General features: G+C 53.4%; 1 protein-coding gene across 1 annotated transcript in view; it reads left to right on the forward strand.

The window, feature by feature from the left end:
* Positions 1 to 7656: 7656 nt before the first annotated feature.
* The window catches only part of KIAA1614 (KIAA1614 ortholog), a 39093-nt gene continuing 28840 nt past the window's right edge, over positions 7657 to 17909 (forward strand). Inside the window, exons 1-3 of the mRNA XM_044916096.1 lie at positions 7657 to 7786; positions 9475 to 10418; positions 11135 to 11198. Coding sequence (XP_044772031.1) covers positions 7734 to 7786; positions 9475 to 10418; positions 11135 to 11198 — 1061 coding nt within the window. The 5' untranslated portion in view covers positions 7657 to 7733. The remainder of the gene's footprint in view (positions 7787 to 9474; positions 10419 to 11134; positions 11199 to 17909) is intronic.

Here is a 17909-nt window from a genome sequence, read left to right on the forward strand (position 1 = left end):
TCATTTTATTGTAAGTTTTGATATTCACTAGCATAAGTTCTCCAGCACTGTTCTTATTGAAAATTGTCTTAACTATATCCTTTACATGTCCATATAAACTTTAGAATCAGCTTGTCAATTGCTACCAGAAAGAAAACCTGTTGTAATATAGATCAGAATGCATTGAATACTGTTATGGGTTGAGCTAGTCCCCCCAAACTCCTTAGTCCTAACCCTCAATACCTCAGAATGTGACCTTGTTTGGAAATGGGATTTTAAGATGAGGTCATACTAGAGTAGGGTGAGTCCCTAATCCAATATGACCCATGTCCTTGTAAGAGGAGGAAATTTAAATTTAAATTTGGACACAGACACCCACACAGTGAGAACACCACGTGAAGACTGAAGTTGTATTGTCACAAGCCAACTACCAGAAGCTGGAAGAGAGGCCTGAAACACATCCTTCCTTAGAGCCTTCAGATGGAGCACAGCCCTGCTGAGACCTTGATTTTGGACTTCTGGCCTCCAGAACTGTGAAATAACACATTTTTTGTTGTGTAAGCCACCCAGTTTGTGGTACTTCATTACCACAGCCCTTTTGAACTAAAACAAATACATAGGTCAATTCTGGAGGAATTGACATCTTAACGATAGTAAGTTTTCTGATCTATGAACATGGTATATTCCTCCACTTATTCACATGTCTTCAATTTCAGTAATGTTTTGTAGTTTTCTTTCCTTTTTAAAGATTTATTTATTTATTTATTTTAGAGAAGAGAGAGTGTGTGAGCAAGGGGAGGGCCAGAGGGAGAGAGAGACCAGCAGACTCCCCACTGAGTGGGGAGCCTGACATGGGCCTCGATCTCACGACCCTGAGATCATGACCTGAGGGGAAATCAAGAGTCGGACACTTAACCAACTGTTCTGTAGTTTTCAGTGCAAAAGTCTTGCTAATGATCTTTGTCAGATTTTATTCCTAGGCACTTGATGTTTATTGATGCTTTTATTCTGGTACTTTTTATAAATCTCACTTTCGACTTGTTTGTTGCTAAGTATATAGAAATGCGATAGATTTTTATATACTGATTTTGTAACCAGAAGCCTTGCTAAATTTACTTCTTTTTAAAGAGCTTGTAGTTTGTTTTGGATTTTTCTATAATCATGTAATCAGCAAATAATTTTATTTGTTTCATTATTTATGCTTTTTTTTCTTTTTCTAGCTGTATTGCACTAGATAGGGCTTCCATTACAACACTGAATAGAAGTGGTGGTACTGGATAGCCTTTCCTTGTTCCCAAACTCAGGAAAAGTGTTCCATACACCACTACTATCATATTAGTTATATATATATATATTTTGTAAATTCCCTTTATGAGATGAAGAAAATGTAGGATCTGTTTTTATACTATGTGCATAAATATACTATGTATACTATGTACATATACTATATACATACTATATATATATACTATATTCATTATGTTACCTTGCTCTGATTATTTGTTTTGGCATCAGTTCCTCTCTATTTTAATTATTATAAAATTATAATACAACTTTGTATTTTGTAGAATAAGCCTCCTCCCCTTTTTCTTTTTTTTTCTTTCCTTTCTTTCATAAAATCTTTTTAAAATATTCTTTCCTATATATGGAATCTTGACTGAAGTCACATTTAAATCTTTAAATTCAATGAAAATTTTCATCTTCATAATATACAATAAGTGTTGTGAGCACTGAGTAAGTATTTCTCCATTCACCCAGGTCTTCTTTCACATATAAAGTGGGGTTTTTTTCATATAGTTTCCATATTTTTAAAAATTATGTAATATGTTTATGTACATTATATATATACTATATACTACACACATTCTACATATGATATGTTATGTGTATACATATAATGTACATTGTAAAGACTAATAAAGTAAACATCCATATATGTGCCGCCCGATTCAATAAAGCATTACCTCTGCCTCTGGAAACCTTCTCCCAGGTTTCATCTGCCATTCTCTTCCCACACTGAGGAGACCACAATATAATTATCTGTGCTAATAATTCTCTTGCTTTCCATTAGTTTGACCCCATACGCATGGTATGTGTCTCTAAAGAATGTACTGTTTAGTTTCATCTGTTTCTTTTTTCTTGCTCTGTTTGCTCAGCAGCCTGTAAGAATCAGCCACGTTGTTCTGTGTAGTTACCATTTGTTCATCTTTCGTTGATCTCTAGTGTTCCATTTTACAAATATACCAAAATTATCCCTTCTACTATTGATAAACATTTGGATTGTTTCCAGTTATTTTGTATTGTGAACAACGTTGCCATTAATTTTCTTGTAAATGTCTTTGGTATACAGGTTATTTCTAAATGAGCTATTACTTTTCTGGATTATACTCATATTTCTTCATAGTCTTTCCTATGTCTTACGCAAATGACTGATATATTTTGGGGCACTTTTCTGTCTTTTCTCAAGATGAAAAACTGTCACAAACATGACTTCCGGTCTCAGTCATGCTCCAGTATCGTTCTCCCTGAATCTGCTTTCATTTTGTAGATGAGAAAAGTGATTCGACCAAGATGATAGTGATTGCCGACAGGCAGGTTAAAGCCAAGTGTCCTCCCCTCATATTGATGCCGCCACCCACAGAGCAGGCCTGGTAGATTAGGAGGGAGAGTATTAAAATGTTTTCCTAATCACAGTCATTTCCCTGTGATTAGGATTATGAAATGGAAAGCTGTGGTTTGGGCTTGGACATGGGAACAGATGCCTAGCAGAGTGAGGGCAGATGTGGGGCATCAAAGGCAGTGAAGTCTGAAGTCCTTTTCTCCAGGGAAGGTCCCTGTCCCATCCTGGGGGACGCCCTGCCCAGCAGCCTGGGGAAGTGGTTCAGGCTAACCCCGGCCAGGTAAGAACCATGCTTCTGTTCTCCTTGGGACTAGGGCAATTCAGGCAGGTGGGGCATAGGAGAGCATGTATGTGTTCTTGTGTGTGTGTGTGTGTGTGTGCGCGCGCGTGTGCGCGCGCGGGTGGTGGAGTGTGCAGAGACGCGTAACAAGGTGGTTGGTCTCTGGAGGTGCCCAGTTGTCGTGTTGCCTCAGTGTATGTATTTCTGGGATCCTCTCCCACCCTGTTTGTGCTTCTCTCTCATTATCTCCTCCTCTCTCCTCCCCCATCCATTTCTTCTTCTGATAGCTCTGTTATCTCCTGATTTCCAGGCTCACTCAGAATTGAAGCCTAAAGCCCCTATCCCTGTCTGTGATCAGTGAGCACTGGGGGAAGCGGGAGGAAGGGCGAGGGCAAGCAGGCCTGGGCATCAGGTGAAAATGAGAGGCAGTGGGGAAACCTGGGTGCTGGTCCTGGCCCTGCCAGGGACCGACTTTCTCACAGACCCTGAGGCAGGACTGGCCATGTCGAGCAAATGAACCAAATCCTTTGAAAATGACCTTGATCCTTTTAGCAAGCAGTGCTGTCAGGCAGCCCTACATGGTAGGGATTTTTTTCTCTCTTTCTTTTAGCTGCCTGGCATTTAGTCACTACCTTTTATGTGGCAGGCACGTGGTGGGGGCCGGGGACACAGATCCAGATCAGGAATGCTCAGTGACGTGGCAGCGTGATAAACGGTCCGGCAGCAGCGGGCCCCCGGGGCTTTAACCCAGGGTAGGAGGCCCGTGGAAGGTACTGGGAAGACTGCCCTGAGGAGGGGCCATTTGAGCTGTGCGGAAGGTCTAGTAGGAGACAGCCAAATTGACACGTATGTGGAGGGAAGCAGGGTGTTTCAGGCTGAAGGAGAGCCTGGGCAAGGCCGGTCAGGGGAGCTGGAAGCGGGTCCGTGTGGCTGGCATGCGGGATAGGCTGTGGGGCCGTGAGCTGAAGCCGGAGGCCCCCAGGCCTTACGAAGGGTTTGAGTCTGAACACAGGACATGTGCTTCTCCAGGCTGACTGGGCCTGAAAAGCCCTTGGGAAGCCCATTAGGAGGCAGACTCCCGGGCCTTACTCAGCCTACAGAGTCAGGATCTCCACGAGCAGACCTTGGAATCAGCCTCTCACCAGTGTCCCAGGCGTGTCCACACAGGCCCAGGTCACACCAGCCCTTGGCAAGTGGCGGAAGAGTTCTAAGCCGGGGGGAGACAGGTCCCAGTGCTCTCTTGGGCCTCTGCTGGAAAGAAAAGGGAAGAGACTGAGGGGAGACCCTGGAGCCGTGAGTAGCATCCCCAAGAGCCACTGACAGGACCAGTTGGCTCTGTGTGCTCCTCAGACCATGTGCCCCACGTCCAAGACAGGGGTGACCAGCTCCTCAGGCAATACAGTGGAGCGATGGCAGAGGTGTCCCTCCCACCCCAGTCCCACTCCACCCACCTCTAATGGTGTGACCTTGAAGGACCATCTCTCACCCATCCCTTTATCCTAAGTGAAACCCGATTTCCACATCCAACATGGCTCCTTGTTCAAAGCTGCGTGTTCAGAGCCTGTTGAGGGAAGGCGGGGAGGAGGAGTGAGAGGTGGTGTTTTCATCCAGGCTAAGTGGAGGGAGGCTCCTTGGGATGCTGGGTCTCCCTCGCTGTTCAAATGGAGGAAGAAGGCTATGTGATTGCTACATCCCATGTATTTGTGTTCCTCCTAGATTTCTCTCCAAAACACAGCAATGAAGGATTCTGATACACAGGACATAAGGTAGTTCTCCAGTCCAGAAAGGTGCCATGCTCAAGGTAGCCCACCTTCCAAGGACTCCCACTTCACAGGACAGTGTCCAAGCTCCTCATCCGGACACCAGATGCTCTCCAGCGGGCCACACCACCCCTGCCTTGCAGCTTCAGCCCGGCTCTTGCTTTTCCAGTGTGACTTTTACTCATAGTAACAATGGAACCAGGCAGTTTCACACCTGGATGCCTGTGTTTATGCTAATCTGTCTGACAGAAATGGTTCTCCCACCCCTCCCCCTCTGTCTGGCTAGCTCCTGCTCTTTCTCCATGACCCGGCGCTCCGCGATACCCCTCCCACCCAACACACACCTCAGTCACACACCTCAGCTGTTCCTGTGAGCCGACCATACCACCACCCTGTGCTAGCCTGACTGGGGAGCACGTATATGGAAAGTTTCTGTTTCCCTCCCCGGCCCAACTTGACCAGAAATTCCTCAAGGACAGGGCCTGTGGTGTGACATTTTGTCTTTCCAGTGTCTGGTGCATAGTAGAAACTCAATGGATATTTGCTGAACCAAACAGAATCCAGATGAATGAAAAATGCCTTCTGATGCGTGAATGTTGTGATAAATTAATAGCTTCTGAGGATATGCTTGTTGGTATTTGTAGATGGCTTTTCAAGCCTCTGTAGAGATGTGACACCCATCCCCCTATATTAAGTGTAAAGCAACAAATTTAATGAGTAAACTGAAGGTGATTATTTGCATCTCAAAAGGTGGGGGGGGGGCAGGTTTCCTTTAAACATTAAGCTTTTGCTGGAACTTTCAGAAACTTGCCTTACAGATCATTAACTTCTGGGGGTGGGGAACAGGAGTCATGAAGTTACCTCCAAGAGTCTGGGTTCTGAGATGCCTCTGAAAGGAGAAAGCAAGGCAGAAGATCTTGGAGCCCCGCAGGACTGGATTCGGGTTCTGACTAGACTAGCCGTGTGGCCTCAGGCAAGTCCCTCAGCTCTCTATACCCCGATTTCCTTATCCCTAAAGTGGAGATACACTACACTCACTCGGTGGGATTGCTGTAAAGATCTAAAGGATCCTATATGGAGTCTCTTAGCTCGTAGAAGTTTCCCAGTAATGGTAAGAGTAATGTTGTTGGGTTTGACATTGCACGTGGACGAGAGGAAGGGGTCTTACCAGGTTTCCAGAACTTTACCTTGGATTGCCAGAGTAAGGAAGGCAGAAAGTATCCACACCGGAAGGGCCAGACCGCTGCTGCAGCGTATTTTTTGTCTCACAGCACTTGACAATGTTTTGATTTTTTAGACTAACTCTTTCCATGCCGAACATGCGCATGCAGAGTGCTGCTCCCTCCCCCCGTGCGGTGTGGTGGAGGTGAGGGTCTTGAACTCTAGAAAGCATACCACTTACGAGCTCCGTAATCTTGGGAAGATCACCTAACTCAGTTTCCTAATCTGTAGAAAGGAGACAATAAACAGTACCCATCTTTTAGGGTTGCCATATGAGATAAGGAATGTAAAGTGCTTAGCCCAATGCCAGGTGCATGGTACCTCCATAAATCCCCGTATATGGTACAGTATTGTATTATGAAGGGATCTGTACTAAGAAACGGCAGTAAGTGCCCTGTTGGAGGAACAGCTTGCTCTGGGAATATGGAAGGAGGTAGGGATTCACTTGCCAGAGCACTGACCCCAGACTTCGGAGACCGGAAAGCTGTGTGACCTTGGGCCTGTTCTGTAACACACAGGGTGTGCCCTAGATAATCTCTCAGGTTCCTAAATTAGCCCAAGGCCAGTCCAGCACAGCTCCCCAGACAGCTGCCCTCAGGCCTGGGGGGGCTTGAGCCTTGCCCAGATGCCCCCACTTACAGGGTAAGTCCTCCTCACTCAAGAGCCAGGCCTCCCACGGAAACCATCCCTCGCCTCCACCCCTGCGCAGGCACTTAGCAAGCACACTGGGTGGTCCTGTTGCTGTGCCTGTCATCTAGATGGTGACAGTAGCACGCAAGTACAAATAGGAGAGCAACCCATACTTGAGTGAGAAGCTTGTCGGGCTGAAGGAACAATGAATGAGCACTTTTCCCTTTGCAGAGATTTCTGGAATCTCCTGGGTCCTAACTCTCTTATTGCTTCCCATCCTTTGTTGACAACTGTTTGCAAAGAGGTGAGATTCCTTTATCTCCCTCTGGGTGGAAAGAGAAAGAAAGCTCCGTTGGTTTGCGCCACAGGCTGCAGGGAAAAACCTTTGCTGCTACTTCCTCCCAGGTGTGGAAAAAGTGACAAGGTCTCTTCAGGAGGCCCCAGGGCTCTGAGAACCGGTCCCTATCCCAGGGGCTGGCAATGCAGGTACCAGGCTCTCCCGCTGGCAGGGCAGGATGAGGGAACCCGCCTGCACTCCGGGTACCCTTGCGCCTCTGGAAAGCAGAAACGAATGACCTTGACCTCTGAGGCGAGGGCCCCTCGGAGAGGGCGGCCCGAGTTCTCTGGAAAAGTTGTCTAAACAAAGGTCATTTCTTAGCTTCCACCCGGAGGGCCGAGCCTCCCCGCAAGCCGCGGGTGTGGAGTTACACGCATTCCCGCGGAGCCGGGGAGGAACGCGGTGTCTTCCTAGCCTTGGCTCGCGTGGAGCCGGGTCCCACGCTGCGCGCGCCCCGAAGCCTCGCCAGGGCCCGCGCGAAGGGGTCGGTCCCGCGGCGTCCTCCGAGCGCCCCGAGCCCCCTCGGTCCCCGCGCCCGGGCCCCGGCCCCGCTCGTCCTCCCTTGCCCGGGACGTGGGAGCCCGCGGCCGGCCGCGCCGGCAGCAGGAGGCGAGCGGAGGGCGGCGGGGGCCGCGGTGGGGGCACGGGCCCGCTCCTCCAGCCCCTTCCGCCGCCCCGCCTTTCTGCCCTCCGCGCTCCCTCTCTCGGCTCCCGGCCTGGGGCGCGCCAGGCTTGGCCTCTCCCCGGGGCTGGCAGAGCCGGGAACGAGCAGCCCATGCCGCTGCCTCCCCGCCCGGGCCGCGCCCGCTTCCCCCCGCGGACCCGCAGGCAGGCGGCGGCCCGCACCCCACCGCGCGGCCGGAACGGAGGGCAGAGGGCCGGAGGAGGGCCGCGCCGCTCCGCGGGATGGAGGGGGTGCCGGAGGCGGCGGCGGCCCGGCCCGCGGGAGGCGGCCCCCAGTGAGTACGCGGGAGCGAGGCGCCGGGCCGGCGGGGGCGGCGGGGGGAGCGGAGGGGATAGGGTGGGGTGGGGGTGCCGGCCGCCCGCGGCCTCGGAGCGGACCGGGGCGCGGGGAGGCCGCCCTGCGCGTCCTTCCCGCTTCGGCCTGCGGGAGTCAGAGCCGACCCCGGGGCTCGGCCCGGCCCGGCCCGACAGGCGGGCGGCTCCCCGGAAGGCTGCCCGTACCCCGGGGATCCCCGTGCAAGGCTCGCGTGCTCGAAGGGCTCCAGGCCCGGGTGCCCCGGGAATGCGGTTCCAGAGCCTACCCGTCAGAAAGTTCTTTTCGTCTGGCTGGCCTTGCCCCAATCCCCTGCTTTCTGAGCTGAACTTTAGAAGAGAGGATTCGGTAGCTGGGCTGCAAAGAGAAAGTTGGTAAATTCCAGATCAGCTGGTGGAGGAAATGATCTCGCCCTCCTGAAGATACTCCTCATACTTCACAGGCTTAAGGCTGATGTGACATTTGCACTATGTATGTATTTTGCTTTATGAACTATGTACATTCCTGAAACATGTATAAATCGAATTGTAATAAACGACAATAGAGGGACTTGCCATTTCAGAGAATCCTGTGGTGAACTTTAGTTCATAGATGAAGTGAAAAATTAACTCCTAATTTGTAATTTACGTAAATATGCATTTTTATACATGCAGTTTACTTCTAGTGAGACATATCTAAATGTATGGTGTTCAGGGAGCTTTTTCTCAGAGAGTGGGGTAAATACTAGTGCACTGAACCACTTGGTGAATAAAATCCCATGCTCACTTTCATTCTCTGTGGAGACATTGACATCAACTCCGCCACCAAGGAGCTGTGTGATTCTGGCAAGTCACTTAACCTCTCCAGACTGGATATTCTCACCTACAGAATAAGGGGAGTGGGGGGTAAGTGATCACCTGATCACTGAGTGCTTTGAAAGAGCCACCGGCCTTGGAAGGAGATTTGCATTCCAAATCCAGCCTTCTTTCAGCCCCTGTGTGACCAGATCTCTGTGTGCCTCAGTTTCTCCATCTGTGAAAATGAGGAAGATAATCCCCTCCTGGCAGAGTGTGTGAGGATCACTAGAGAGAGTGTGTTTGAAAGCTCTTGCAGGCCCCCCTGCCACCGAGCAGACGGGGATAGGAGCCGGTGACTCGTCATGGCCACCCTTTGCGCCCAGCCCCATGCTGCTGACCTGTGGCCTGTACACAGGAAGGCACCTTCAACCCTGGTTGTGTTGAAGATACCCTGTGTGGTATCTTCCCGAAGTCCCTCATCCCCTTTGGCTCCCCTTAAAAAAGGAGGAGCTTGTTAGCTCTTAACAGATGTTGACATCCTCCCCTGAGACCTCCTATCAGCAAAGACAGAGGCCAGGGCCTGGGAAATCTGGCCCCTGTTGTCACTCTGGTCCACATTAGGCAGTTGTTTGAAGCTTCATTGTGCCCCATCTGTAAAATGGGGCTAGAAAAACTAGAACACTGCTCAGACTTGGAAGAAAAAACTCAATAACTTATTTGTGCCATCCAGTGATTTATACTTTTCAAAGTTCTGTCCCCAGGTTGTTCTCATCTGTACAGGCTTCAATACCAAGGCACTTTGGGGACCCAGGAGGTTGTTGGAGCTACTAGCCACATGCTGGGTCTCAGGAGCTCTGTCTGTTTTCTCCTCCAGAGGGACCCAAATAGGGAGCAGAACAACCCGCGCCATGGAGATGACCTTGGCTGTGGAGAGAAGTGGCTCTGAGCCACAGCTGGATAGTGGACACCTCCCAAGACCCTGTTCCTGCTCTCTGGAAGACAGAACACCCAGCCTGATGGCCCCCCAAGACCCCAGGGCATGGGGGCTACAACTCCCAGGTCCCTCTGTGTTGGAGTCCAAAGTGAGGGCCTTGAAGGAAAAAATGACGGCAGGCAAACAGGTGGTGAGCCCTGGCCTCACTTCTCACGAGCGGCCATCCAAGAAACCCAAATGCAGGCGAGTCAAGGTGGGCGGAGCTGGGCCTCTGTCGGAGGGGTCTTCCTTGCCGGATGCTGAGGGGGTGATCCCTGCTCAGAATTTGCCTGATGGGCAGCTGGACAGCGATATCAGCAAGGAGGAACCTGCCCGGAACGGGGGTCCCAGACCTCCCAGGCCGCCTTCTCCTGGGCTGGAGTGCTGGAACGGGAGGAGCCTGCGGCCTCCAGAAGCAGTACAGGCCTTGCCCGACAATGAGAGGAGTCTGCTGCCAGGGCCTGGCTCTTTGCAAGAGAACCCTGTTCACAGAGTCACTCCAGGCCGGCCTGGGGGCCCTGGTCCTTGTAACAAAATCGCCCACATGCCCAACCTGAGGAAAGGAAGGTCATACGCCCTTCAGGATGACCTAGTTACAGGGGGAGACCTGGACAGCTTGTCTCTGACCTGCGAGGAGGACTTTGTTCCCAGGCCAGCCTTGCTAGGGGGGCTCTGGCAAGCTGCAGAGCTGGGGGCTCTGGGCACTGGGGGCAGTGCCTTATCCTTGTCTGATCGGGTGGAGAGGAACCGCCTTCTGCTGCAGGAGATGCTAAATGTTGGGGGCCAAGAACCCCCCAGGGTGGGAATCCCAGCCTGGACTCCACCCTGGGACAGAGGACTACCAGGTGAGGCTCACTCTGTAGGTCTGGGTAGTGGGGGCCAAAGGAGGGAGTCCAGGAGGAGACGAGGGGCAAGAGGGTACCCGTGGCGGGGTGTGGCAGGAAAGGGAGAAGGGCACAGCTGCCGGCCATCTAATTCCTCAAGATGTCCTCTTATTCTGGGCTTTGACATAGATTCTTTACCACCTCACAGCTAGCCTGTCTGCTGAAGACCCCCATGGCCCCCCAGACCAACTGGAGGCTACCGTCAGAGCTTGGGGTGGTTTCTCCCCTGTGGCTTACAGCCCGCTCTGGAGTGGCTCTCGGCACCTTCCTCCGGTGACCTGCCCCCAGCCCCGGGGGGAGCTCAGTGCCTCCTGGCGGAAGCCCCACCTGCAGGGGGCAGGGTCCTGTCAGGCGGCAGCTCCGCTGGGACGCGTAAGTGTTCGGGCCTGAGGGAGCCTTCTTTCCGTGCTTCCCCCTGCTCCGAAAGTCCATTCCTCACCCCACACCCGAGAGGACCCATGCGGTCCCCTTGGCCCACGGTTGCGCCCCCCAGCTGTAACCATGACACGCTGTGCCTCCACTTCTTGGGCTGAGACACAGAGCGGGGTTGAGTGTGTCTCGGGAACAAGCCGCTCCTGGAGACAACTTTCTTCCTTTCTTCCCGGTGTTCGTTAAGTCGCAGCTGAGAGCCCCGTTTCTGACTCTGCCCTGAGCTCCGCTTCTGTTCTGTGTCCTAGAGCGACCAGCAGGGGACGTGGACTGGGACTCAGGCATCTCCCTGCAGGACTCGAACCAGAACAGGTGAGAGCCCACGGTGCACATGTCCTCTCCTGCCCTCCTCTTCCTGCAGCTGCTCCTGCCCCCCACCTCTCACACCCCACCCCACCCCTCGTTTGCCCGGCACCAGGAGAGTGGGAGTCCTCAAGAAAGCAAGAGGCAGGCAGGACCCCCTCCCCACCCCGTGCATCCACCCCCCAGCCCCCGCCCCGCCACCGCACCAGCAGACCAGTGGACAGCGGGCCACTGTGGGTCCTCATATCTGAGGCCCCATGGAAGGTGTCAGCCCCCCCAGTGCTCACAGGTGCCTGGCCACTGGGAGAAAACCACTGGGCACAGGACACAGGGCCAAAAGCACTGCAAACCACCTGCTCTGCGTCCCTGGGCATCCTTTCCCCAGCCCTGGGCTCAGTCTCTTGATCTCTAAGGTGGCCCAAATAGTGTCTGTCTGGTTTCCTTCCCAGGACTGTGGTGAGGCTAACAGGAGAGAATGTGTGAAAATCCTTAGGGAAAATCCACAGATTGCAAAGCGCTTCCCCCACAGTGCCTTCCCCACCCAGGGGGTCTGCTGGCTCCTGCAAAGGAGTTCACCTCCGACATCGCACGGTCACAGACCAGTATCTCTGGGTAGTTGGCGCAATGGCGTGCTCGGGGCCGTGGGGCCACTCTCTGGAGTGGGCAGGGTCCTGGCAGGATGTGCGCTCCGTGGGGCTGAGGGCCACCCCAAGTGCCTGCTCAGAGGTTGGCCTCCGTCTTTAACAAGCTCCTGGCCCCGGGGCGCACCGGGTTCTGTGTACCCAGCTGTGCAGTGACGTCACTTGGTGAGGGTCTCCTGGCGCCTGTGGGGGGCAGAGGTCAGAGTTGTTGCTTCTTCATTCCCAGGCCATTCCCTGCAGAAATTCCACTTCAGTTGACCTGCCTTCCAGAAAACGTGGATGAGGCCCCCCTGGTCCTGCTTTCACAAATTGAGGGCTGCCCCGATTCAGGCGATCCAGCTTCTGCTTGGCTACTGGCCTTTGCCGTGGCCTTGGCCAAGGGCCTGGTGGAGTGGAGGCTTTCTGGCTCCTTCATCCCTATTATTTATGACTTGGAATCATAGTGGGCTCCCCTCTGCCAGGTCCCTACATAGCCCGGCCACCATATGGAGGAGTGTGACTGCAGAAAGGACTGGTCCTCAGTGACACGCTTTTGTCCTCCCCGTCCCCTCCTCTTTGCCTGGGGAGCCCATGGAGGAGGCAGCTGGGGCAGATGTACCGCGTGTCCTGTGACATGGTGCCTCCTCTTCCTGCAGCTGCTCCTGCCCCCCACCTCTCACACCCCACCCCACCCCTGTCCCGGGCCAGAGAGAGGCTCCGCCCCAGCATGTTGCCCCTCGGGGCTTTGTCCAGAGCTCACTGTTGAAAGGAGAAACCAAAGCTCCTGACTGGCTTATTGGATAATAAGTAATAAAAATATCCAGTTTAGAGGAGGAGAACCTCAACTGTGGTGGAGGAAGGGACTCCCCCCACCCCCAAGCCCTGTGAGGAGATGGTGTTTGTGTAGAATCCTCGGGATGGGGATTTCTGGACTATTGTTTAAACTGCCAGGGCACCTGCAGCATTTTAGGGTTCAAGTGGGGTATATGTGTGCAGGTGTAGGATGTGTAGGTGTGTGCATATATGTGTGATGGGCAAGCGTGTGTCTGTGTGTGTGTGTGTGTGTGTGTGTTGAGGAAGAAGTTGTCTTAGTGAGCTTTAGGACTGTGGCCAGCAGATATCTGGGCATAGAGTTGGCATGGGGAAAACTTTGTCCTCCGGAGTGCCCCATTGACCTGCAATCTACAGTCAGGCCCCTCCCGAACAGACACCCAGGCTGAAGGGCCAGGGAACATACCCTAGTTCAAGGATGAGAGAAACATCGGCCATGTCTTGAGGCCACCTTGGGCAGAGCGCCTCATTTGGTTCTATTCTTGAGTCTCCTGGGCAGAAATTAAAGTAGTCCCTAAAACACTGCAGGCTCCATCTGTCCCCTAAGGGGGATGGATTTATTGATGCCATTTCCTTCTAGCTGAACTTCCCAAGAGACCTCTGAAATAAGGCCTGCTTCTCTCAGTTCTGTAATCCAGGAGTGCCAATGGGACCAGCATCCTGGGGATTTAGTGTCTGTACGGAGGGGCCTAGGGCCCTGGGCAGTGGCGTGTTCTGACGCGGTGGCCGTGCATCTTGGTGGCCGTCCTTCATGGGATCAGGACATGCTCTGACAGTGAGTCCTCTGATCTTCTCTGAGAGTGTGACGAAGAGAAGGTCCTGCCTCACACTCAGGTCCAGCATCAGTGCCTTTCAGGATTGCCATCAAATATCCGTTTGACCACATTAATCCTTGTCTGCAGTTGTTACAGCTTTGCATGGTGATCGGACAAGAAGCTCATGAAATCATGGTCACTGCAGAGCCCGAGACAGTCGTCACTGTGTGACGGGGGGTGGGAGGGAGGCGCAGGCCAACCTGTTGGGGGGTAGTCAGCGGGAGAGTCGGCCTTGCAGGTGGGACACCTGAGATGCTACAGGAACACCAGAGGTGCCCTGGGACCCTAGATGCTAAGGGCCGAATGCAGAGGAGACCTCCGTCCCCTGACCCTGGGGTGGTCCCCTCCACTGGGGGGCAAGGGAAGGTTGAGTCCTAGAGAGCTGGAACATGCCGGTGGCCAGTCCTTCCCTCCGGAAGACCATGCCAGCCCTGCCCTTTTCCAGCCCCTGTTGTGTGCCAGGGCCTGTGCAAAGTCTCTGCCCACCTTCTCACTTTATCCTAATAACTAACTGTAGGGCTTGTTCTGTTTCCCTGACAAAGAGACCCCTCTGGGGAGAGGTTAAGTGACCTGCCCACGGTCATACAGCTAGTAAGTGTGGGAGCCAGGATTTGCAGGCACCGGGGTCTGTGCTCTAACCCTTACACCACACTTCCACAGCTGTCCTCTCTGTGCCCCCCAGGCTGCTCCTCGAGTTAGGGATCTGGGGTCTTCTGCCTCCCCCAGTGCCGGCGAGGTGTTCTTGAGGATGGACAAAGAAGGGGAGGTGACAGTCTCCAAGGGCTAATCTTGTTTCTCTCCCAAGCCACCGTTGAGATGATTTGGGGCGTAGGCTCTGGTTTGGGGACAGGAGGGGTGGGAGGTAAGCACTTCAGAGAGGGCAGATGGGGGCCAGTGCTGTCGGCCACCTGTTCACAGGCGGACTGGGAACTGGTCCCGTCAGAGACAGGAGCGGGAAGGAGAGTGCAGCGGGCGCTCTGCTCAGGGCTGGCTCTGCCCTCTTCCATCCTTAGCAGCCCGTGGGCATCCCACCCCAACTCCATGAAATGGCCAGGACCAGCTCGGCCTCTTCCCTCTCTTGAGGCTCTGCGAGAGCAGATCAGGATTACAGGTCGCCCTAGGACCCCAAGTTAACCCAGCTTGTGCAAAACATATGTGAAGCCAGAGGTGCAGCGGCAGTCAAGGCAGTCCTCACCCCACGCCCTGCACCGAACGGGAGTCGGGAGCTGAAAGCACCCAGCTCCGGGCGGCTGCGGGTGCAAGCGCGCCCCCTTGAGGCCGGCTCGAATCAGGACGTCCGTGTGGGAGCAGTGCTCCGGATCAAGTGTGTCTGCAGGGCTTTAATGATTGCTCCGCTGTGCGCAAAGTGGAGAGAAGAGGGTCTCTGGGGTTGTGTTTTATTTGTGCTCTGCTGATGAAGGAAACTCGGAGGATTCCCTAGGTTGTTGACCGCCACCACCCCACCCCCCGCCCCGCATCCCTGTGGCAGAATCGTGCCCATTTCGGAAGCTGAGGCTGGAGGGAAGCTCAGTCCCGTACACGCACCTCTTCATGAGAAGAGAAGGCAGAGTGCCAGCCCACAGCCGCTCACACCCTGGTGGGTCGCAGTTTTCCGGCCCCTGCTGGGATTGCTACAGGTCAAAACTCCCTGCCCCAAAGCAGTTCATAGACTGTAAAGGGAGGCAGGGAGGGAGCCCCCAAGAATTTCCGAGGCCTGGCCTGTGGCTCAAGGGTTCAGGCCCACAGCTGCGAGAAAATCTCCGGCTTGTTAAAAATTAACATATTAACTCGCATTTCTGGAGAGCATCCTGTGAACCAACCACTGTGTCTGATTTCAGAGGGAATTGCCCGTTTGTGCGCTCACTGCCGTCTTTGTCTGTACCAGCTTTAGCCAAAGTTGTTGTTGCTGGGTCTCCTCCTCGCGCTCCTTGGGGACAAAAACTATGCCGGTCTTCTCTCTGGGGCCCCGTGCCTGCCAAGTAGCTGCAGGGAACAGGCCCTCAGGAAACGTTTGGCAGAGGCTCACAGGCAGGAGTGTAGGTGGGCTCGATAGAAGCGGGATGGACGCAGGAGAGGACACCCCCGGGTGGGTGGGACCCGCGGGAATGCTTTCGAGAAGGCTGAAGCGGCCTGTGTGGATACTACAGGATACAAGATGGGAAGGCTGGCTCTCCATTTGTGGAGAGCTTTGGAATTGAGATTTTAAGTAGGGCATTAAGAAGTGGAGAGACTTTCACCATCTTCAAGTAAACCGCTCGCCCGTGTTCCCATACCGTGCTCCCGGTTATAGGCTTCTAAGTCCTGGGTGGAGAAGGAAGGACGCTAACGCTGGAAGCCTTGACGCACAGCTCGTGCCCCCTGGAGCTTTCACGCCACGCCATTTCCACACTCCCGTACACGCCACACATGGAAATCCCCCGGTGGCCCCAGCCTCTGCGAATACAGAGGCTGTAGAAAGCTACTTTCCCCTCGACCACCCGTGGGGGGTCGGGCTGACATTCAAGAAGAGGAAGCCCTCCTTTCTGGCCTCTGGAGTTGAGCCGGCCACTCTCCCTCCAGTTGGGGGTGTCTCGGGCACCTGCCTGCGCACACTGAGGCCAGGCAGTGCTGCCCAGAGGGGCCGCCGCCAAGGAGTTTTTTAGCCTTCAAGAAGGCAAGAACAGAGCCAGCTGCTGTACTGTCTCCAAGAAGCTGGCGTCTTGACGCCGCTCGCCTGCACCAGGTCCTTTTCAAGTTGTTAAATGAGACAGGCGCCCCCTGCAGCAACCATTCTTGAGGACGCCCACTCTTCCTTCTCTGTAGAGAAGTTACCTGTTTATTCTCTGGGCAGCAGCTTTCGTCAGCCACCAGACAGTCTCCTCTGGCTCCCCATTCGTCGGATATTGCCTTCTCTGTGAAGCCCTGTCAAGAGCTGTCTAGAGCAAAACCCCCGAGCCTTCTGGAGCTTCAAAACGGTTTCCCTTCCAAACGTACCTTCCCCTTGCAGATGACGGCAAGGTGATCTCTTCGGCAGGGATTTCAGTTCGAGGTTAGGGATTCCATCCTTTGTTCATAAGGGGGAGAGTTACCTAAAAAAAATAGCACCCTTAATAACAGCAATCGTAACAGTGAATGCTAACACTGATCGAATCTCACCCAGTACCCAGCTCTGCGATCAGCTCCTTTAAAAGGAGCTCAATCTCACTTATCGAGTGAGCCCTTAGCTAGCAGATGAGGAAACTGAGGCTTAACCCCAAAGTAACCTACCAGGGTGACCCACTTATAAGGGGCAGCCCCGAATTAGGACCTGGTTAGGCTGCCCCAGAACCACGCTTGGAACCCGCACTCTGGCCCCAGCCTGTCCGTGTCCTGTGATAATGTCCCCAGGATAGCATCCCGCCCTCAGGCCACACGCAGTCAGGACTCAGTTTCAGGCCTGCCTTTCTCTTCCCCTCCCTCAGGGAAACTGCACACAGTGTAACAGCAGGAGAGCGCGACCCTTGCTCATCTAGAAAGATGGAACAAGTGCGGAGCAAGAAGGTTTATGTATGTTCTGTATGCCATACATTTCCCTCTACCCACTGCATCCTGGAATCTGGGAAATGTCAGATCTCTTTATATTCTAAATTATTTCCCTGATTCGTGTTCCTGGGATGAAAGGGTGAGACCCAGACTTGCTGGAGCTTATTATTTTAATCCAGGATTATGATGGCTGCAGAAAGAGGCCACTCTGTCCTGCTGACCTCCCTCCTTGGCTAGGAAATGAGTGGTGGCTCTCCTGACTCGAGATCTCGACCTGTCTGGCCATCAGGGGAGCTGAGGTCGAGCTAAGCCTGTCTCTCCACCAGGAAACTGGCTTAGAGGGACAGGCCAGATGGGGGCACATGCTACCTTTGTCCTTGAAATCAGCTTGGGACACTGGTGGTTGGAGGGGCAGAGAGAAGGGCTAGAATACCCCTGTGGTGCTCCGGTTGTTCCCAGCAATTAGTTCCTTAAAAAAAATTTATCTATTTATTTATTTATTTATTTGAGAGAGAGAGAATGAGCAGTGGGGAGGGCAGAGGGAGAGAGAAGCAGGCTCCCCGCTGAGCAGGGAGCCCATTGTGGTGCTCAATCCCAGGACCCTGAGATCATGACCTGAGCCGAAGGCAGACGCTTCACCACCTGAGCCACCCAGGTGCCCCCAACAATTAGTTCCTTGTAGGTATTGCTGCTCCTTGGTGACTAAACCTCTGTGATGTGAACTCCCCGGGGAGAGGACCTCAAAATCCCCCACCCAACCCTGTGGTCCACCAGACTACCTGGCCAAAACCTGGACTCACAGGGTAGCAGTGCGAGTCTACACGCCTATCCAACTCCCACTGTTCACAGATGGGAGACTCAGGCCCAGGGAGGAAGAGCGCTCAGCCATGTTATCTCCGTGCCCTACCCGCTGAGCTAATGAGGCCCAGACATGCAGGTTTTCGAGAGAGTAG

Source organism: Neomonachus schauinslandi, chromosome 6 (assembly GCF_002201575.2).
Source record: "Neomonachus schauinslandi chromosome 6, ASM220157v2, whole genome shotgun sequence".
NCBI classification, from domain to species: domain Eukaryota; kingdom Metazoa; phylum Chordata; class Mammalia; order Carnivora; family Phocidae; genus Neomonachus; species Neomonachus schauinslandi.